Source organism: Acomys russatus, chromosome 3 (assembly GCF_903995435.1).
Source record: "Acomys russatus chromosome 3, mAcoRus1.1, whole genome shotgun sequence".
Taxonomy (NCBI): domain Eukaryota; kingdom Metazoa; phylum Chordata; class Mammalia; order Rodentia; family Muridae; genus Acomys; species Acomys russatus.
The window spans coordinates 14,439,044-14,461,784 of NC_067139.1; the positions used below are offsets into that span (position 1 = coordinate 14,439,044).

Genomic DNA, 22,741 nt, shown 5'->3' on the forward strand with positions numbered 1-22,741 from the left:
TCTGTTCCTTATTTGCAAGTTCAATGACTAACCTAACTGTAAGTTCCTTTTGTTTCTATTCCTTAAAAAAGTCAACCATGAATTCAACTATGTTTTCTACTTTCTTTTCAATCAAATTTCTCAATGAAACACATCACAAGGTAATTCCCTTCCTTCCCTCTAATTTCTATGCATACAGGGCAAGCAATGTAAAGCATATTCTACATGTCCATAACTCTCAGTCTTCACTTTCAAAAGAAAAAAAGAAAGTTTCATTTAATGTTCCTAGAAACTCATTCCTTCAGTAATACTCTTGATTCCAAAGTAACTCAAGGGGTGAGGAGGTAACAAAGTCCTCAAAACAGCAGAGAGTAGACTAAACAGAACAGTGACACATAAATAAACGCAAATAAGATAAATTCACACACAGTGGATGATAACCAGAGCTAACCCATGAACAACTTACCAGAGAAACCTGGACTTCATCAGATCAGCTCTGGATTCAACTCAGTGAATAACTCCTCAGGCACTAGTTAGCTTTTGCTATAGACCTGAGATACCTCAGAAAGGGGCTGTGTCACCCCCCACTCCCCCCCCCCACACACACACACTCTCTAGATTCCAATAGTCCAAGTTAACTTTCCCAACACAACTATGTCCTCACTGGTCTTTTGTCTTTAGTTTGGTGAGATCTGGTGGCTTTTGCTCGTCCGAAGAAACTATGAACAATTTGATGTTCAAATGTAAGGCAATGCTGTGAAGTTAATAGTTACACACCATGTAAATGACAGTACACTAAGATACTACATTAACAATGCGGGGCTGAGGCAATGAAAGCTGGAGTAAGTAATCCGCTCCTTCCCAAAAATGAAAAGTGAATTTAGGCAAATTAAACCAATTATGTACTAAGTGACAAGTAATCATTGTGTCTCCAGCTCAAGGCAAAACACCACCTTTCCTTTCCTCTGACTCAACATGACCCAAGAGCACAGTACAGAAACTATCTGGCTGGCTTAGTTTGATAGAGAAAAGGCCCTGGCATTCCCAGGCCAGAGCTACCGGCATGGCCAGGTGACTCCAAGGCACAGGTATTATCAATGCTGTCACAACGGTTGACGTATTTTTTCATCTCTTTATTTGCATTCTTATACCTTTACCTTTCTTCTCCCCAATCTCTTGTCCCTATGTAGGGGAGGGAGAAGATTAGAGGAGAAGGGCCACAGTTCTCTTCCGCTACTTCCTGCTGGACAGGGGAAGCAGTCTTCTTTCTCAGGGGCCCCTGTCTCTCTCCTGGCTCTGGCATTTATTCCCTCTCCAGAGTCCTCAGAATTAAACTACCTACAGCGGGCAAAGAGCCTCTCTCAGAGCCTGCACGAGGCAAATAGTCTGTTGCTGTGGACAGTCTGAATCAGCCCCCTAGCCCACACCTGGGGTTAAAACAAAAACATGTTTATATAACATAACTGAGTTTTGAAAGACACCAAAACTTCCACTACAACAACATCCCTCAGGAAAGAAACTGGAGACCAACTATGACAAAAATGTGCTTTCGCCTCTTCAGAACAAGAGAGGCAAGTTCCTTCCTAGCCTCTAAGTAAGCTGGTACTTCTCAAAAGAGGGCCCTCAACACACTATTAAAAGAAAGTACATTTTCTTACCTATTTTTAAAAACACATCCCATCTTTTACAAGGAACCTGAGGCAACCTTGGGGGACCATGCTTAAAGAGTCCATAAGTACCTTACTCTATGAATAAAAAAAGATAATCACACTACAGTCTGAGAGTCAAAGACTCCACACAGAAGGCCTCCTTAGGCCAAGGCAACAGCTAAGAATCTTTACTCCTTAGAATTCTAGTTTTAAGCACTGCATGGTGCTGTGTCCCTGTAACCGAGCCCTGCCGAGACAGAGACAGAAGGATGCCTGGGACCCTGTCTAGCAGAATCAGTAAGCTACGGGCTCCGATAGAGACTCTGCTTCAAAATATAAGACGGAGAGCAAGTGTGGAAAATATCTAATGACAACCTCAGGTCTGTACACATGCACGCGTGTGTACACCCACACCCACAGAGGTCGGGGGAGGGAGAGAAAGAGAGAGAAATCTACCTCAGGTTAATTGTTAGCCTCAAAACCCACAATCTACTAAAGATGTAAATAAGAATATAAATGTAATGTGCAGCAATAGATGTTTGTTTGGAATCAAGAAGTAGATACTTGTGAAAGACCTGGGCTAGAAAGGAGATGATCTCACAGACTGTAGTATTTTTGATACGAACTACAAAGATATGTGCCTAGCAAGATTAGGATGGGTGGGAGGCGGGCGGACACACAGCGTGTCTGTGGATCTGAAGGAAAAGTTGAGGCTTTGATATGATGCTGGGGCTGGAGATGGAGGAGCATGTGCACACACATTGTGTGCTTGCAAATTTTCACAGTTTAAAGGAAAGGGAGAATGACAAGAAGGGACATAGGAGAGGTAGGCAAGGAACAAACCAAAAATATTTTATGCTGAGAAATTATGTCTTTATCATGTAGCTATCTACAGGGTACAAGACATGAAAGGAATTTTAAGGAGGCCAAATAATGAAGAAGGACAAAAAGCCTGCTCTGTTAATAAGTATAAAATGTTACTATTATACTAATGCAGAAGATACTCAGGGTAGAACAGATTGAATGAAATGGCTTACAACTGGCTAGTGATAACTAGCTAGAGTATAGGAGCATGCTGTTCTGATGCTAATTCCAAAAGGAATGCTAACCTCAAGAGCAAGGTAAATGTCAACAGGCCAGGGCTGGAAAAGAGGAAAATGGGCTGAAGGGCAGGAAGAAAACAGGAACCAAAGAAACTTCCAGAAGATGCCACCAAACAATACTAGTAATTAGTAATGGCAAAAGTAGCATGGAGAAAGGAGTTGCCAGTGCTCCACAAAGTGAGGCAGAAGGATTAAGGGCCTAAGCCTATCATGGGACAGACAACAGGAGACTCAGGTATGGTAGCTTCAGGCATCTGTGAACACTGGCACACAGCCAACTTCATCACAGGGAAACTGGTGTGTAGCTACAGCTGAAGCAAGGAGAGTGCAGTGCTGTAGCACACAAGGAAAGAAAGGGAGGGTCTGAAACATATTAAAGGAGCAGGTCAGCTGCAGCACCCAAATGATGGAAACAGACGGAGAGCGGGAGGAGAATGATGTGTAGGGGGCAGAGCAGTACTTAGAATAAAGGTCCCCTTAGGAGCCAATGCCTGTTGAAAAAACACAAAGCCACACAGGCCAATATTCCCAACCAACTTCATCACGAGGAAACTCGTGTGTAGCTACAGCTGAAGCAAGGAGAGTGCAGTGGTGTAGGAGAGCGCAAGGATTCACCGTATCTGTTCCTCACACTGTGGACAACATAAAACTGAGACTCAACTCAAGCCAGTCAGACAAACATCTATGTTCAGTAAGACACAGAACTAAAACCCAAACGTGGTCTGGGAAGATGGCTCGGAGAGTAAAAGCACTTACTGCTCAAGCCTAGGGACCTAGGCTTAGATCCCTGGAAGCCACGCAAAAGCCAAGGCAGAAGTCCAGGCATCTGTAACCCTGCTGCAGCTACAGGAAGTGGGAAGTGGAGGCAGGAAGGTCTTAAAGGCCAGCCTGGCCTAGGCACAGGTAAGGACACCCGTCTCCAGCAATGTGCCAAGACAAGAACAAACATACCCTCTGACCTCCCCAAGCATGCTGTGGGCTGTGTATGCCCACACTCTTACACAAACATGGTCTCCCTTCCTGAGTGAGTGAGTGTGTGTGTGTGTGTGTGTGTGTGTGTGTGTGTGTGTGTGTGCATGTGTGTGTGTATGTATGTGTATGTGAAAACAATTTGCATTAGCTAACCTGTTTCCTACAAAAAGTCAAATGAGGTCAAGTGTGGTTTTATTTTCTAATGTCAATTTTTTTTCATTTAACTTAGTGAAAATTAACTACAGCAATTATAGTTAAAAATAATAAATATTAGTGAATCTACTTAGCAATATAATCAGTTGCATGTTCACTTTCTTTTCAACAGGATGATTAATTACTAGCAGAAAGGACAAGCCCTTGTCTATTCTTTAAACCAACTTATTTCATGCATTCGGGTTGAAATAGTGCTCTTGTATCTCTGTCAATTTATGAAGAACTCAGAGATAAATCTGCATATAGCAAGCAATATTTCCACAGTAGGACTGAGAGTAAAGCCATTTATTACTCTGCTCAGCAGAGCATTGGATAAGGGACTCCCTGCAGAGAACAGACATCACACAAAGCAAGCAGCCTGCACTTCAGGCACACCTTTTCCTGCTGTGTCCACCTCTCTCTTTATTCTCAACTATTCTTGCAAGTCATTTTCCTTGACTATCTAAACCCATCCTGTCAGCATTATCATATTTTTCTCTGGACAAGGGTGGTTCAAAATGGTAATGACTCTTGTCTGTCTGCTACTGGTGTGGCCATAGTGCCAATTGGGTAATAGTGCACAAGGTCAAACAGAGGTCATCAGTCCATGATCAAAGCATGCTGGCTGCTCTTCCTGTCTTTACATGGAACACACAAGATGTGTTTATTTTTACCAGCCTCTGCATGACCTCCTTTAGGTGCCATGAGAAAGACCCCACACTTCTGTAAAGAGCAAGTCAAAGGCATTTCTGATTTGATACTCTCATTAAGAGCAGCAATTTTTTTTCAAACTTTTGATCTTTTTCATTTATTCGAGTCTCTCAAGTTAAAGGCCATATTGTTTAAACCACACCAGAATAATAGATCAAACAGGAACCTGGTACTACAGTTGCTCAAAAGGAAACAGAGTGCTCTGACAGGCAGCGTCAAGAAACACAGGCCCCAAAGCAGTTTTTATCTGAACTAGTTCAGCCAATAACAAAAGTTCAAAGTCAAGGCCAGTCCAGAAAATAAACTTTACTTCTATTTTTGTTACTTAAAACTGCTATAATTTCATCAATCTGATCTATAATATACCATAAAAACCTCAATACATTAAAAAAAATTGTCTTGTTACAAGCACTTGCCACACACAGGCACACACACACACACACACCCCTGCTAGATTGTAAATGAGACTTGTATTAATCACATGAAAAAAACAAGCCCATGTTTGTTTCTCAGTTCCTGTTATCCTGTTAGAGTGAGGTGACTCTATCTCATGGTTCTAGAAACAAAATGAAGTGATGGACAATGGATAATGAGAGGCAAACAGTGACGAAGACCAGGAAATCTTTGGAAAGGAACAAGAGCAGTTGTTCAGAGACATGACCAGTAAGAGTTAGTGCCAGGCCAGGATGTGGCATAGTGGTAGAGCACATGCGCAGCATGTTCCAGACTCTGAGGTGGAACTCAGGGCTAGAGAGTCGGTTCTATCCCCACACTATAGGGAAATTATTTTTAAATATTAATAAAACAAAGCAATTGATAAGAGATCAAGGGGATAAAAAAGAATTCTAATAGAAAGGTTTAGCCACCATAAATGGACAAGTAGCATAGTATCATATTCTCCTTGAATTAAAATGTTAGCTTATCTTATTGAAAAGCATAAGAAACATAAAATACATACAAGAATGGAGGCTGAAGGGATAGATCCACAGCATGATGGCAGACAGCTGGGTAGCATAGTAATGGTATAGTTTTGCATACACGTAATAATGTATGGATACATCAGGGTTGCAAAATACTCATCTTTACCTTTTACTGTTAAGAGATGGCAAGAAGTAGAAAAGTATGTATGTAAAATCTTCGTGTGTATAAATGTTACTTGTACCTGACATGTTCTCAGTGTCAATTGTTTTTTTTATGTTACATGATTATATTTACTCTGGAAACAAATCAAACATTAGTTGAAGTGTTATTTTAGTAACAACTGGTTATAAGGATCAAAAGTCTTTAAAGCCATTAAAAGTACTAAATCATCTGTAATATTCCTTTTCACTTTTCTTTCAATTAAGCAGAATGGTACATTAAAGGAACCCCGACTTACAACGCTGAGCTTTGTAGTATTATAAGGACGAACTTTCATTCTCTGAGTAGAGGTGCTTCATCATGCACCAAAGAATAACATGCTTACACACACACAATGACAAAACCCACTGAAAGAAGCCTGGGGGCCGTTTCTGTCCTCTTTTCCCTTTCATTCCTTCCTTATGTCTTTGTCTTGGTCCAGGCTGTTTGCTGTTCTGGTGATGCTGGGAGTTGTACTCAGGGCTCCATACACACATGCTCAACCACTGAGTTACATCGGAAGCTCACTTCATGGTGAGATTCATCTGCAATCACAGAACAGTATTCTCTAGGTTGTAAGCTGGGCGCATCAACAGTACTAAAATGTCTTTGTGTAATTTGTAACTGTCCTTTAGACAATGTTGTACATATGACAGATTTCTCATTCTAAAAGAAAAGAGAGAGGATTTTCTAGAAATGAATAGCAGCATCACCTGCTATGCTTTATGTCTTTTCTACTGCTCCATCCAGCCTTCCTACCTTCTGCTGTGACTCAAAATTTTTTGTTCCTTGTGAGTTAAAGGGATTGCCACCCTCAATCCTTGCCTACACATATACAACATGCACGAATGTACACACACACACACACACACACATATGTGCATATGAATTAAATAAATATGTAATAAATAAATAATAGAAGTAAAGCTAAGAAAAGGCCTGGCTGGGAAGGCAATGGCAACTAGGTAACGAAGACATCTGTTACTGATTAGACCTGAGTGTGCTGACCGGCAAAGGAACGGAGCCGAAGGAGCTGCAGAGGCTAAAAGCCTAGAAGGGAATAATTTATAGAGTGAGGTTTCTAAGGAAGCGGGTAGACTGAGATTCAAAGCATATGTGAAGAAAGAATCTTCCACACTGAGGAAACAAACCAATAGCAAGGATCCATGTAGCGGTTACCTACTGGAGCTCCCTGGCCCACACTGCACCACCTAGAAAAGGGCTAATAGGGGTGGGGGCTGAGGATTATGGCTAGGGATTTTACCAGGAATGCCTGCCTCCTCTCAGAAGAACACATACTCTCACCAGGAAAATCAACTTCACAAACGCTCAAATCGCATTATGCAACTCTGCAGTCAAACCCCATTCACCAGAGAAATCCACATCAAGAGCGTCCTGGAAGCCCGACTGGGTGCTGCTTCAGGGGCTTCCTGAGCCCAGCTGTGATGTTGTGTTTGTGAGGCAGCTAGCATAGAGTGCTTTTATTTTTAAAACTGTTTAAATCCAACTCATAGTTTCTGATTCATACTAGGTATTTAGTAATATTAGGAATCGCTCAGTAAAAGGTAAAAGATGTATATGAGCTGAAGAAATATCAAAGTAGTTTGAGAAATCTTTTAAAGGCTTATTTGGGAGTGGAGAGAGGGCTCAGTGGATAAAGGCCATTGCCACCAAGAGTGACTACCAGAATTCAATCCTGGGGACCCTCACAGCGGAAGGAGAGAACCGACTCCAGCAACTTGTCCTCTAACCTCCATCCGTGTGCACACTGTGGCACATCATACATTAAGTACATGGCTCTAAAGGAAAAGGTTTCTTGGCTAATATTGGGTGGTACTAGTTCTTCCCTTGATTATCTGAAAGGAAAAGAAAGGGGACTTCCTACTTACTTGATTGAGTTCCTAAAGTGGTCTTCAGCTGGATTTTTCACAGTACAACTGTTCAGGAGCCACAAGTCTGCATCTGATGCATTCTCTAGTAAAAGAAAGAATGAACACAAAAAAGAAAAGATAAATATCACATTTAATCAAATCAAAATCATGCAGTGCTTACCCAGGTGCTCTGGGAATGCTGGGGGACAGGGGAAAGCAGAAGTGTCAAAGTCAAGTGAGCACAGTTCCAGCCCTGTCAACCAGAGCTCGGGAGTCAGATCTGGTTTGGAAACCTGAAAATGTCATGGGAGCCAAATGGAGCTTCTGCTTTACTTATGCTTTAAAAAGCATTATTTAATGTGTTTCACTATTACAACAGTACTCCAATAAACAGTGTGTGTGAGAGTGTGTGTGTGTGTGTGTGTGTGAGAGAGAGAGAGAGAGAGAGAGAGAGAGAGAGAGACTTACAGCTGACTAACCATGGGTTACTTTTTCCCAGGTTTCCTCCAGTATCAACAGAAAGTAGTGGGCCTGCTGAGTCAGAGACTAACCCTGATATGTCCTACACACTGTTAACTCCCTAGACAGGGTGGATCACTATATACCCCCAACGCACAGGACCAGTGAGTGCTGCTCACTTACCCTGCCCAATAGATGGGTCCTCACACCTTTGGACTCCTGACAGTCTGGTAGAAAACAGAGTCTCATGTTAAGTCCTCTTATCATGGCTTGAAAAGCTTTCCATGTTTAGTTTTGGAATTTTGTTTTTCTTTTTATGCCTTTCACTAACACTTATGGAGACATTAATGACACCTCTAGGACAGGGGTCACAATGTTTCTGAGTTCATTTTGTTAAAGAGGGGTCAATTTGCATGATGCAGGGGTGTCACTGAACCAAGACAAGGATGGTCACTCACAAACCTCCCACTCTGAGCTTAAGGAAAGAGGAACAATGTTTGTTCTAATGAAAATGTACCTAGTTTCTAAACTGTTTCTTTATACACACTAGAAATTGCTTTTAAGCCTATGGTAACACAGCCTAACTGGTAAAATTGGTCATCGTCAGCATTATTGACTAGATCCTGTGTCCGACGGGAAGCCAGGCGTGCCACATATACCTTTGCCTGTAACCCATTCTCCAGTGAGGGGAGTTCAATTTCATTCCCATTGTCAGAGAAAGAACCTCAAGCATAGAAAGAAAAAGCAGTTTTCAGAAAGCCACTAGTTAGGGATGGGCAGGGATTAGGAGTCCAAACTAACTGAATTCACAGATGTGAACTTGAAACAATTGGCATGTCTCATTGGTGGATCTCTACCTCTTGACCAAAAGTAATGCAGAGCATAGCTAAGGACAATGCCAAGTGCTGTGACCTGGCCTTGAGAGCATTGCATGGGGTTTCTGCGCTTCAAACACAGCTGTCCCTCCATTTCTAATATTTCTAAGATTTTGAATGGGTCAGCCTTGGTCTGCTCTCATCAAGGGTGGGCAAGGAAGGAAATAACAAGAGACTTAGAACAAATGAAAGTTATTAGTCTGAAGCCCAGACACGCCCGCCAGTCTTTCTGCCCCTGCTGGCATCTGTGTAGCACAATTCAGCACCGTGCAGAACAAAGCATTTGGCCTATACAACTGCACCATGTGAAAGACACCAGAGGAACGGCAGTGAACAGTAAGAGGCATATATATTCCTAGGCTTAATATGGAGGGCAACCAGGCTAATGATGACAACAGTTCATAGAGGACAACACAAAGAGGGAAAGTGTGATTGTCTGGGCCCCAGGGAACACTGGAAGACAAATCCAGTCCAGTGTAAAAGTCCATTAAGCTCACTCAGCCCCAGGGAGTTTATTTACATAGCACAAATCACTGAGAGCCTGCTAAAACTGGGGGAGTAAACTATGTACTAGTGGGAGAACTTAAAGGTACCGTATCATCTATCTTGAAAACAATAACTTCCTGAGACCAATAAAAGATAAATTAAAATACTGGTCATGGGCTAACTTTTCCTCTATAGTTCACCTACTACTCTTTTTGTGCCAATATGGAGTAACTATGCTTTCTAAGCCTGCTTTTGAAAAGCACTGAAAATGAGTCATTAGAAAGTAGTCTCCCTTTAGCTAACTAGGGTTATACCAGCAGGAGAATGAGAAGAAAGGACCAGGAGAGAAGGCAGAAAAGGACAAGAGACCTCCTTTGTGATTCTGCACAGGAAGGGGCGTTCAAGTCAAGGATGCTGGTCACTGTGGAGAGTTCATGAGCAGATAGTGAGGCCTAGAAACAAGCACTTCCTCCTTCAGGTCACCCCCATAACAAATGGTTCTTTCAAAGTACTCCTGTGGGGTGTTCTACAGAAATAAGATAAGGGAACCAAAGTCAGCATGAGCTCTGTTTACTCAGTGAAGGAAAAACTTTTTCTTTAAGTGATAAGTCATAGCTGGCAAAACTCTGCAAGTAACTACTGAAAATCATATATAAGTATCCTGGTCATAATTTAAAGGAGAATGCAAGACAACCATGTACTCACTACAGAGATGAGTGTTGCTAATATTATTTCTCATAGCTATGTTGGTCCACACACATGATGATTCAGAAGTCACTACATTTAAAGAATCCCAGAGTACCTGCACCTCTGGGTTATGTCAGTTTTATATGCCAAGAGCCGGTATGCCTGTGCCGCAATCACCCCTCTATACACAGCCACTGTCCACCCTTAGCTGTCTAGCAAGCTATTCTCCTGTCACAGTAAACCTTCAAAGCCTGTGGCTTAACACATAGAAATCCAAAATACAACTTGACCTTTAAATTTGTATATTTTATATAAAATAGGTTTTTTTCATATCTCCTAAAACTGATCTAACAAAAGGACTTCTATTTAGCCAAAGACCTAAACAACCCAGAGACCATCACTCACTTACAAATTGCCAAAAACATCTGGTTTCCATCACATTGTAAACAGTCTCCAGTTGTTTATCACAAATCAGTAACTCAAGTCATCTGCTAAAAAGGGGACATTTCCAGGATCAGAAACAACCCTGCAATACAGGAAAGGCTAATACAGGGGTCACCTCTGAATTTGACCTAACAAGGTACTGGGTCAACACAATAACCAATTTGGTTATTCAACGGGGGAAGAGAGGGCGCTATCCATACAAAGGGGTAAGGTGAGAAAGATTCAGATGAAATGCAGAGAAATACCATCAAAGATCTAATAAACCAAATGATACTGAATATGAAAAACAGAACTGAGAGACAGCCCAGTCAACAAAATGTCCACCACCCAACTATGCAGACTTAAATTCCATCCCTCAGAATACATGGAACAAAACCAGGTTTGCCGGCACATGCCTTAATCCCAACTTAAGGAAGATGAGACAGCATATGCCTGGAGCTCAATGGCCAGCCATCCTAGTCCCTTTGGCAGGACCTGATCCAAAGAGACCCTGTCTCAAAAAAAAAACTGCAGGCAGCTAAGGAGTTACATTGGAGTTTGTCTTCTCACCTCTACATGTACCTACACACACACACACACACACACACACACACACACACACAGAGAGAGAGAGAGAGAGAGAGAGAGAGAGAGAGAGAGAGAGAGAGAGAGAGAGCGTGGGGGGGGGAGAACAAAGTAGTTATGGCTTCTTTATCTCCCAATACTTATGCAAGACCCACATTAAAATTAGATATTTTTTTAATAACTCCTAGAAAGAAATAAACTGAACAATATAGTTAACTGATGCTGACTTGATAGAATTTAAATTCATCACCAAGATACACCTATTGTGCTGGCTAAAAATACAAGCATATTTTATCCATCTTACACAAAGGTAAGTAGCCATTATTTTAAAGGTAAAATATTGGCATATAATTCTACTTTAGGTGGCTCATACCTATAATCAAAGCACTCGGGACGGAGAGCTTGAAGGAACAGAGTAAGTTCTAGGCTAGCCTTGGCTACAGAGCGAGACACTACCAAACAGAACAAAACTTAACAAAAATAGAACACACTCCTTGGGAAAGAACAACTATTTAGAAGATTGTATGCATTTGTCATGATATCTAAAAACTTGCAATAAGAAGGTAGGGAGAATTACCTAAACAGCCAAGGCAGAATGTGTCCTACAGAATGCCTTTCTAAGTGAGGGCTGGGAAACCTAACTCCAAATGGACCCTTTGGATTACAACACTACAGCTTTGGGGTGATTCAGATTCTACTGTGAACGCTGGAGATGAGGCTCAACAGTTAAGAGCACTTTCTCTTCTTACAGAGGACTGCAGTGTGCTTCTCAACACCCACAGCAGCAGCTCAAAATCACCTGCAACTCCAGCCCAGAGGCTCCAATACACTCTCTAGCTGCTACGGACTCCCAAGCAAGTACACAAATCTACACACGTACTCATGATTAAAACTTTTCTACAAAAATTTTTTAATTTATTTTGATTACTTATCTCAGTACATATTCTAGCAACAAAAATCAAATACAATGAATTATGGTATCAACATTGCATCAGAAAAATAGACAATGTCAAGTATTAGATTTCAATAATAAAATGGCAAATAATCCAATATAAAAATGGACAAGAGACCTGAATAGACACTTGTCCAAAGACCAACAAAGAGCCAGCAAGTATACAAAAAGATGCCCCATAACATCAGCCATCGGGGAAAGACAAGTAAAACACACAACAGGGCTGTTTCCCACCTACTGGGAATAACTGGGATAACTGTGTTTTCTAAAACTGTTTTAAAGATATGTTGGCAAAGATATGAAAACACTAGAACCTAGGTGCTGCATATGAGCTGGAAAAAGGTTTAGCTGCTTTGCAAAATGGCCTGCTGGTTCCTCTAACTATTAAACACAATTAACTCACACTCCAACAAGTCCACTACACATCTGCCCTAGATCTATGAAAACAGGCTCACACAGAACTGTGCACAATGTTCACAAAGGCCTGATTCCCAAGAGCCAGAACGTAGAGAAAATATAGATATCCATCACTTGATGGATGGGTAAATACAACCCAGAATGTACAACACAATATCACTATCCATGTAAAATGAGGTGCTGAGAGATGCAACAACTCAGGTCGATCTTTAAAAGCTATGCTCAGTGACAGGCGACAATCACAAAAGTGCATAAACCATGGAACTTGATTTCAACCAAGTGTCCCGATGAAATACAAACACAGGACAGAGAGTAAACTGGTAACTGGGAGGAAGTAGAGAACAAGAGACAGACAGTACGATAACCTGTGGTTTATCCTTGTGGTAATGGAAGTGGTTTTTCAAGTTGACTGTTGCAGCCGGGCATGGTAACTCATGCCTGAAATTACAATATTCAGGAGACTGAGGCAGGAGATCCGCCACTAGTTCTTAGGTAACCTGGGCTACATAGTGAGTTCCAGGACAGCTTGGGGTGCAGAATTAAGACCATGTTCTAAAGACAGATAATGGCCATGGGGTCAGGAGAATCAGAAAGGCAACTAGAAAAACAATCTCAGGAGATGCTACAGCCAGCTTTGATGGTCAGTTTGGTAGTTATCTCTTCCAGGGCACTGTCTTGTTCTAACAAGAACAAAAATGCCAACATTTCTTCCCCTAAGATACTGAGTATCAATTACAAAGAAATTACACTTACTAAAGGAACACAAACACACAAACACACACACACACACACACACACACACACACACACACACACACACACCCTGTTCACAGATGGGATAAAACAAAAGTTTCTACATGTGTATACTTAGAGTGAAAGTAACAGGAGACTGCTTTACAAACAGATTAACAGGAACCCTACCGAAACGGACCAGGTACCTGAATTTGTATAAACAGAATTCAAGTTCTAGAAATCAAGTCTTCCTAGAGTCTGAAGCATCTGGCCATGAGTCTGGACCTGGCAGGTGGGTGTTCTTCCCCAGGCCTGTGCTCTACATTCTAGATGTTTTTACAAATCTCTGGACACAAGTTCTGTATGGTTTGACTTGCTAAAAGACCCAGTGTAAGACCCAGCAAGCATAGGTTCTAATTCTGCCTTGAACAGGGCTATTGCAATAGGTTAGAGGTAAGAAAATAAGTGATGGGATATGCTGTTATTATGGGAAAACTGAGAGTCAAATGGGAAAGGCATTTGCAAAAAAAAAAAAAGAAAAGAAAGAAAGAAAGAAAATAAATTAGTAACTAGCTATGCTCTACAACAAAGGGAAGAGTTGAAGGTTTCTGGTCTGTAACGCTAATAAAAGGGGTGACTCCAAAAAGGACTAGAGATACATGAAAGAACTCAAAAAGCTGAGGCTGATGTCATCAAAGATGACAAACAACAAAACATGGGGTGGGGAGAACTGTTGTACTCCACGGTAAAAACCATCAAGAATGTAGAAGTACACAACAGAAGCATCATGGGAGTGGAAGACTGCAGAAGAGGAGTGTTTGCTTTGTTGAATAATGGTGACAGGACAACGGGCTGCAAGTAGAAGGGAAAGCAAAACCTATGTGACCTCCCCTCTGCACTCTGAATCAAAGGGAATTTGCCTAGAAGTCAAAAGTGCAATTAAAACACTTAACTTGATTCCCTATATATTTCAGCTTTGACTGAAATTAGAGTAATAAATTAGAGTTAAATAACCAAATTTGCATAACATTCTACCACTTGCAAATCATTTTCAAATACATTCTTTCATGTGAGCTCTACAACTTACCACTAAGCAAGCATTTTTAATTCCCATTGTGGAGATGAGGAAACAGGAACAGAAAAAGGTGTTGTGACTTGCAAAGAGGTCCCCTGAGCTGGAAACTGAGAGGGGCAGGGTGGGCTATTGATACTACAAGCTGACCTAGGCACAGTACCTGCACTCACGTACACACTGGCACGCAGAGCAGACTCCACTGTGTAAAGAAAGAAGCAAAGAGAACTGGAGGCTGGCAAGGAATAACAAGGGAAGATGGGAAAGGGACTGGAGAGGAGGGATGGGGGTCATCAAAACACTACATTAATGAACAAAATTTTCAAACTGTTATTAAAAATGATGGAACAGAGCTTTCCAGTCATGTGGAAATATTTTTCCTGGATAGTAAATTAGGTATCTGTTTTATATGAACGATGTAAAGATTAAAAAAAAAAAAAAAAAAAAAAAAAAAAAAAAAAAAAAGCTATACCCCTGAAAAGAAAGTTTCTATTGAAGGAACATTTTGTAAAAACCAACGAGCAAAAAGAATATTTTCATGTAATCATATCTGTGCATCTTTTTCTTTATAGAGAAAGAAATGTAGTTGGCTCAGAGCCAGGCAATGTCTCTGGCACCATGAGCATCCCATGCTTTAGACAACATTCAGATTCTATCGTCCTCCTATCCATCCACTGCTGCTTTCCAACCCAGTTTCCTCTTACAACTCAAACACCCACAAAACATAGAGTACCAAGTCATGATTTATTTTTTTAAAGTTAACTCAGAAAACTGGGAAAAGACATTTATTTCAAACCCAAAAAGAACATCTACCAAATCCTTGGACATAACAAGAATTGTATTCGATAGCTGACAGACTCACGTCTCTCCTCCTAAGATGAAGAACAAGGCAAGGATATAAAATCTCACCATCTTCATCATAGTTCAGGAAATTCTAGTGACAAAATAAAATAAGGAGGACAAAGTAAAGCAAGCAGAACAGAAAGGAAGAAAACACTCTACTGCACATGGCATAGGGTACTGTGCAATAAATTCAAAGGAATTTACCACCCCTCAACACAAAGTGAGGTCAGCAAACAGAAATAAATGCACTACGAGGGTACACTAATAACAAGTGAAATTGAAGCAAAAATACAGTAACACGTCTTCAAAGAAAATGAAACACGTATGTATATCTCTAATAAAATATGCCAATGAGTGCAAAACAATTCCTACCAAATCTTAAGAAAGTGGAAGGGATGAATTTCTTCTAAAATTTATATGAAGAAGTCCAAAGAGTAGTCAACACAAGTGGAAACAACCCTCTACTCACTTTAAAGATTCATAATATAACCATGGTAATGCAGACTTTGTAGTCAAGTGTGACTGAGATGGAGCCTTCCATGAGCAAACACAAGAACAACACGCCAGTCAGGTAAAGAGGAGCACACAGAAGAACAGGACGTCTCAGTGCTCACACCCTCACCACAGGGCATGTACACACATAGGAGGATTTGTTGGAGTTACCGGTGTTTTAGCTACTCCGCTTTGCTGATATTCTGAAAGCACAGCCCTAGCCAGAAGTGAGGGAGAGAAGCTACACCCTGCAGACTGGAACAAAGCTGGCTGTTGTGGGTAAGAATGTGCATCGTCTCCCTTGGAGTGGTGGAGACTGCATTTCCTGCAAAGTGTAGTCACAAGGAAAGAGCATATAGAAATTAGACTCTGGTTAGCCATCCATCAGGTGGATTTTACTCAGGTATTGCTGGTCACAAACTCAAAAGCTGACTCCAGGCCCTCCATCTCCTGGAAAGGCTAACGCAATGCTTTCTTCCTGGTCACAGTAGCTATGTGAAATAGTTTTGACCGAAATATCTGGGGAAGTCTGCTGTGCTGTATAGCTTCCAACAAGGCTTTAGCCTCCTGATGTGATGAAGGGCTGCTGTTGATCCACAGGAAGGAGAAGCCTCCAGCAGGAACAGGCATACTGCCACCAAGAAGACGCAAAGAAAGTAACAGAACAGCTCACCAAGGGTAAGGAGCCAAGGCACCAAAGGTAGATATCTACTGCAAACTTTTTCTCTCCCTTCTTAAAATCTTTACTCTCTTCTTCATTATTAAACCTTGCAAATGTTACCAAAAAACTGTTACAAAACTCAAAACTTCCGCTAGAAACCTACCTTAAGAGGTGCGTAATTACCCCCTTTGGTGGGTATTCCTTCAGCCTCAGTAAACATACAGAAAACTACCAGGTAGAACCCAGCTTTGTCTATGTTGTTTTCTGGTGCAAGTTTTGAAATATAATGCAATGTACCTGCTTTCAAATATTCAACCACAAAGTAAAAAGAAAGTTTAAATAAGATTTTATTACTATTAAATAGTGCCCAAATTAGTAATAGAAGTAAAATGATGTTTTTTTAAAAAGTGGGAAATCAAGAGTAACAAGTCTGACACATAGAGCAAAATACTTCAGAAAGTTCTCCCAACTCCCTATCAAAAATCAAAAAACAAACAACAAAAAAAACCTTTCTAAGTTCCATTCACTCTCACAAACAAACCTTAAAATTCAAGTGCAAGAAACAGTCATCTTTACCAGCAAACATGGCTAGAAAAATACTCCTACAGCTCCCCACACTTAAACAAGAGGCAGAGCAGGAAGAGGGCATGAAGGACACTGAGCCCTGTGTCAGGTACAGAGAAGTTCTCGTTCACCTGCCTGCAGCATTTCTTATGCTTCCAAGGTATCTTCCTGTGGTTTTAGAGTCTTTTTATAGCAACTCTGCTTTCAAGCTCTGTCTTCTGATAAATCTTCTCTCCAAGGAAACCTCAAGTTACCTTGCAGTGGCAGAGTATGTCCCTCATGTAATCTGGACTCTTGGGAGTGTACCTATGTACATGGCTAAAGCTGGAGGAAGCAAGTACAGGACCGAATCTCAAGAATAAAGCCACCAGGGCTACAGAGATGACTCAGTAGTTAAGAGCACTTGCTACTTCTTGCAGAGAATTGGAATTTGGTTCTCAATACTCACATGGCAGTTACAGAAGATCCAATGCCATATTCTAGCCCCTTATGGCACAAGGCAAACACAGGATGCATATATATACATGTATGCAAAACACTTATGAACATAAAAAAAATTTTTAAGCTTGAATAGGGCATGGTGGCACTACTTAAATCCCGGCACCCAGAAGGCAGAGGTAGCCAGATCTGTGATTTATTTTTACTCATGTGTATGTGTCTGTGTAAGTGTATGTCATATGCAACATACATGTAAAGGGGGTGTCAGATTCCCTGAAGCTGTTAGGTGCTGGAAATCAAACTTGGATCTTCTAAAAGAGCAGTAAGTGCTCTTAACTAATGACCTATCTATCTCTCAAGCCACAAAGAATAGAGCCAGTTTTATCTTTGCATCTAAGCACCTAAGAATGAGTTAAGTGCCCTTCAAAGGTCTAGGTCATGTTCTTACTTTCAGCCATTTTGCTTTCTAACAGGAAAGGTTACTTACAAAACGAGACAGATGAGAAATGATCCCTGTGACACTTAATCTTCTTGTCACTGTGACTGGATTTAGAATCAGCATGGGACACACCTCTGAATGTGTCTAAGAGAGTGTTCTCAGAAAGGGTTAACTGAGGAGGGAATCACCTTGAATGTGGGTGGCAACATCCCATGGGCTGGGGCCTGAGACCTAACTAACTAAAAAGGAGAAAGCCACCTGAGAGCCAGCATTCATCTCTCTGCTCCTGACTCTGGATGAATGTGACTAGCCACCTTGCCCTTTTGCCATGTTATCCCTACAAGGTGGACTGTTTCCTCTCTAACTGTGAGCAGACATAATCCCTCCCTCTCTTAAGCTGCTTAAGCAATCAGGTATTTTTTTTTCTCACAGCAACAAGGTGTTCTAACACAACAGGGTGTCCTAACACTGCTTTTTAGAAGGCAATGGAGCTAGATTGCACCCATAGCAGGTATCAGCCAAAACTGAATAAGCCTCGGTGAGTGCAGGAAATAAATTTTAATCAATAAAAAGGAAGTTAGAAATTAAGTAATTACAATATAGAAGTAGAAAGAAATTATCCGTTTATGTCTCTAAGCTCACAACACTCTCTTTAGCAAACTACCTCCTAGAAAACCAATTCTAAATCAAGCCTTTAAGGGCGAGTGGGGCACACACATCTGAGAAGGCAATATAGACAACACTATTTTTAAGTCTAAACCAGAAAGAAAAGCCGAGATAACACAATTGGTCAAGAATCTTCTTCTAAGGCTCGGAATTAGTTGTATAGACTTTTTATATAAAAGTCCACATCTCTACTACAGCAAAATCTGTGTGGAACTCTACCCAAAAGCAATTCATTGATTACAAGGATCTTGCTTGCACCTAACAACAAAAACAGATCTAAATATGACAAATCACTTGAGAGTTGAAATACATAAAACATATTTAAGCCAAGCAATAAATGCTTATTAAACTGAAACTTAAAGCAAAATACTGACTTTTTATAAACAACCCACATGACTTAACTCATCTGAAACTCTAATTTTTCAAGGATCCATTGTAAGACACAAAAGATATTCAAGCCTTTCAATGAACACGCATTTCCCTGGTAAGAACCCCTGAGAATCAGTGTGGACTAACACACAATATTGGGATTCTTACTCAAAAGAGTAACACAGAAAAGAGAAAACATGTGCATACTGATATAATGTTTTACCTGATTCCACCAATAAATTTTTCTCATATTTGGTAGATAAGATAATTCTGGTAAAGTCTGGCAAAGAGGGAAAGAAAGAAGGCAAGGAGGGAGAGAAAAGGGGGGTGCACCCATGACAGAGAGAAAGAGCCCCAGAGAGAGAAACCAAGGGGACAGAGGGAGAGCAGAGAGGTCAAAAGATGCAGAGAGACTGGCGGGCAGCTTGGCCCTTTTACCTGGCACACCCCTGGCAGCCATGGCAAGTGATGACATAAGAAGTTGCCAGGACTCTCAAAGTCAGGCTAGTGAGATGGTCTGTACCCTAACATTCCTCCCTTTTGAATTAAAAATGACAAACATAGGGTGATGAGGCAAAAATGAGGACACTGTGTTCAGAAAGACTGCTTTCTGCTGACTTGGAGGTAACAACATCCTTGGAGACCTTAAGAGAATGGGGGTGCTGGAAAAGCTAGCTATTTCACTGCTGTCAGGCTCTGTGAGAACACCTGCTGCTAGGAATAAAAATGCATACCTAGCTGAAGCAATATGCAAGGTTCGGCTGGAGCACCTGTGGGTAGCTGCTTTGGCGCTATCCTGGATGTAGGAAACACCTGGACTTGACAGGATATTGGAACATATATACAGATAGAAGACAAAGTTAAGTAGGCTGGGAGAAAATTCTTTGGGGGTGGTGTACATTTGAAACTTTTGGACCCATGGATTTGGTAGTTGGGGGAAGGGAGTCCCAAAGCTAGGGCAAGGGGAGGAATGCCACCCACTGACATAAGCAATAAGTGGAAAACTTAGGCTGCTGAGTGACAGTACTTATCTGGAGTCCATTTCACCTGAGAGGAAGGTCTGAGTGGATTTCTTGTAGCTTACAAGAATCTTTTTAAGCTTACAAAAGGAGACAGGATATTTGACCAGACTGTGAACCCCGAGATTGTATTATTTACTGGAAAACCTGTTTTTAGTTGTGGTATGGCTCAGCTTTAGCACACACCTTTAATCCAAAAGCTTTCTGCTTGAATACTATAAACAGAATAAAATAAAGTCAATCATAGGTCAAGAGACAAGGCAAGGAACCAGGTGACAGGAAGTGAACATAGGAGTATTAAGAAAAAAAAAAAACAGAGCGAGGAAGTGAGGAGGGCGGATAGGGAGGAAGCAAAAGGAAGAGATATTAAGCTTGAGGGGTTCTTGAGATACATGGGAGAGGAAGGCACTACTTCTGGGATGTCAGCTGAGGAGAAAGGTCAACTGGGTGCTTTCTCTGCCTCTCAGTGCTAGCAGCCTTTCACCCCTGCACCTGGCTCCCGAGTCTATTTGTAAATTCAAACAACTGAGATTTTGTTAGAAACAACACAAAGGCTTGCCTCTCTTTCAAAGAAAGCACGTGAACATTAAGCAGAGGTCCTAAAAAGCAAGACAGTGTGAACACAGCTCACACTTACTGAGCATGTGTGTGGTGTCATGGTCTAGGTGCTCCCTGTGTGGAGATTTCTGGTGGTGGTGGTGGCGGTGGTGGTGGTACTGTTGTTGTTTTTGAGACAGGGTTTCTCTATGTAGCCCTGGCTGTCCTGGGTCACTTTGTAGACCAGGTTGGCCTCGAACTCCCAGAGATCCACCTGTCTCTGCCTCCCGAGTGCTGGGATTACAAGCGAGAGGCACTGTGCCCCACTCTGTGTGGATATTTCATTGCACACCTTGGACAATCCTTTATGTGGTGCTCCACTCACACAGGAGGAAGCTGAGCAGCTGAGGTTACCAGTGACCAAATGGTGGATCATGGCGATCTGGCTACAGACTCTGCAAGCTTAGTCACTACTCTTATAAAATTGTTTTAAATAGCACTTCAAAATGGATCAATAATTCAAAACAAGAGGCTGTTACAATCAGACGCCGTGACTGTGGTGGCTTGAATCAGAAACGCCCCTACAGGGCTGAGCATTTGAATTCTCTGTCCTCAGTTGTTAGTGCTGTTGGGAAAGTTTGGGGAAATGCAGCCTTGCTAGATGAGGTACTTCACTGGGACAGGCTTTGAGAGTGATGGTCTGGTCTTACTTCCTGCTTCCTATTTGGGAATGAGGATATTATAACTCTTCAGCTTTCTGTTCCTGACGCCATGCATGTTGTTTGCTGCCAGGCCTCTTCCCTGGCCATGGACTTATCCCTCTAGTGCCATAGGCCAAAATAAACTCTCTCTTCCACAAGTTGCTTTTGGCCATGAACTTTGTGGAAATGCCAGTAAGTAACGAATACAACAGTATAGAAGCCACTGACTCTCGACTAGTAAATGCCTAACTCCTCACCTTGACTAACTTATAAAAGACAAAAAGCAAGCACCGTGGACTGGATAATTGTTTAATTGTTAAATTCTTCAGTGAACTGTAACACAAGACTTTATTTTAGCAAGGTGGGAATACAACATAGCAATTTCCCTCTGAATTTGCAAAGTGTACTATAAAGAAGCTTTGCACACTGAATGAAGTTCTACAAGACAATCCTAAACTAAAATACTGGGTTATGATGCTATATCCTAATTTCCAACTGGACCAGGACACAAGCTTGAATTAAGTTATATACTGATCATCCCAAGGTTTTTCAAAACATAATCCTTTCAAATAAAAATGTATATTGTGCCACAATGTGAAACTTTTTTGGGAAAAGGCAGAGAGTTGTTTGCTTGTCTGTTTTATTTTTGAAATAGGGTCTCTACGTAAAACTGGCTGTCCTGAAACTCTGTATGTAGATTATGCTGCCCTCAAACTCACAGAGATGTTCCTGCATCTGCCTTCCAAGTGCTAGATTAAAGGTGTGTGCCACCACGCCCAGCTAAGACTACTTTTGTACTTTTATTAAATCTGAATGGACTTTCTATAACAACCAAATTTGACCAGAACATCTGTTTAAAGAGGAGTAATTCTTGCTTTGCCCTAGAAAGATTTTATTACCTTACTAACTAACAAAACATGCTTAATATGCATTCTTTCTTGCCCTAGTCCATATAAAACAATACAATTAGTCACTCTGAACATGCTAGGCCCAAAAACATCTTAATAAAAAAGGCTGGCAAAAGCAACTAAGTGGTTTATTTTCTTTCTTGAACTTTTTTCTAAAGAACAATTACTACTAATGTAAATAACAGCCAATTAAGTTGCTTCATCTATAAAGTAAGAGAGTCATGCTGGATGACAGCTCAGATAACAATCAGACACTATGACTGTATTTGAACAGACATAATAAATCTGGAGAGGCAGCCCAGATAAGAGTAAAAAGGGTTTTAGGTGGATTTTGTCCAAGCAAGCCTCAAAGTTAAAAATGGCAGAATATAAAATCATAAATTTTCTCTTTCTCAAAATCTAATAAACTAAACAAATAAAATCACCAAAAAAAAAAAAAATCACAAAATATTTCTATAACCAATCCATCCCCATCTCCTTTGTCTACACTTGCCATCAAAAACAAAACAAACAAAAAACCTTCACAATAGCAACAATGAAAAGCTGGATAGGCAAAATCCTCAATACTTCAAACAGTAGGATACAATCATTATTTATTGAAAAATAACATGCAATATCAAACATATGAGTTAGGGAACAACTACCCAGAAACACCTGATTTGTGTCAAAGGAGAAGACCTAGATAATTCAGGCAGCAAAAGAAGCATTATAAATAAATAAATAAATAAATCACGAATGAAAAAGCCCCCTCCCTTACATAAGGGAGGGTGAGCACACAGTCTTCCTAAATCTGGGACCCAAGACTAAACAACAGAAAAGA

The 22,741-nt window shown here is 41.0% G+C and overlaps 1 protein-coding gene across 1 annotated transcript in view; it reads right to left on the reverse strand.

Moving 5' to 3' along the window:
* Positions 1 to 22,741, reverse strand: part of Cdkal1 (CDK5 regulatory subunit associated protein 1 like 1) — a 532,156-nt gene that overhangs the window by 449,263 nt on the left and 60,152 nt on the right. The window contains exon 3 of the mRNA XM_051169450.1: positions 7,615 to 7,699. Coding sequence (XP_051025407.1) covers positions 7,615 to 7,699 — 85 coding nt within the window. The remainder of the gene's footprint in view (positions 1 to 7,614; positions 7,700 to 22,741) is intronic.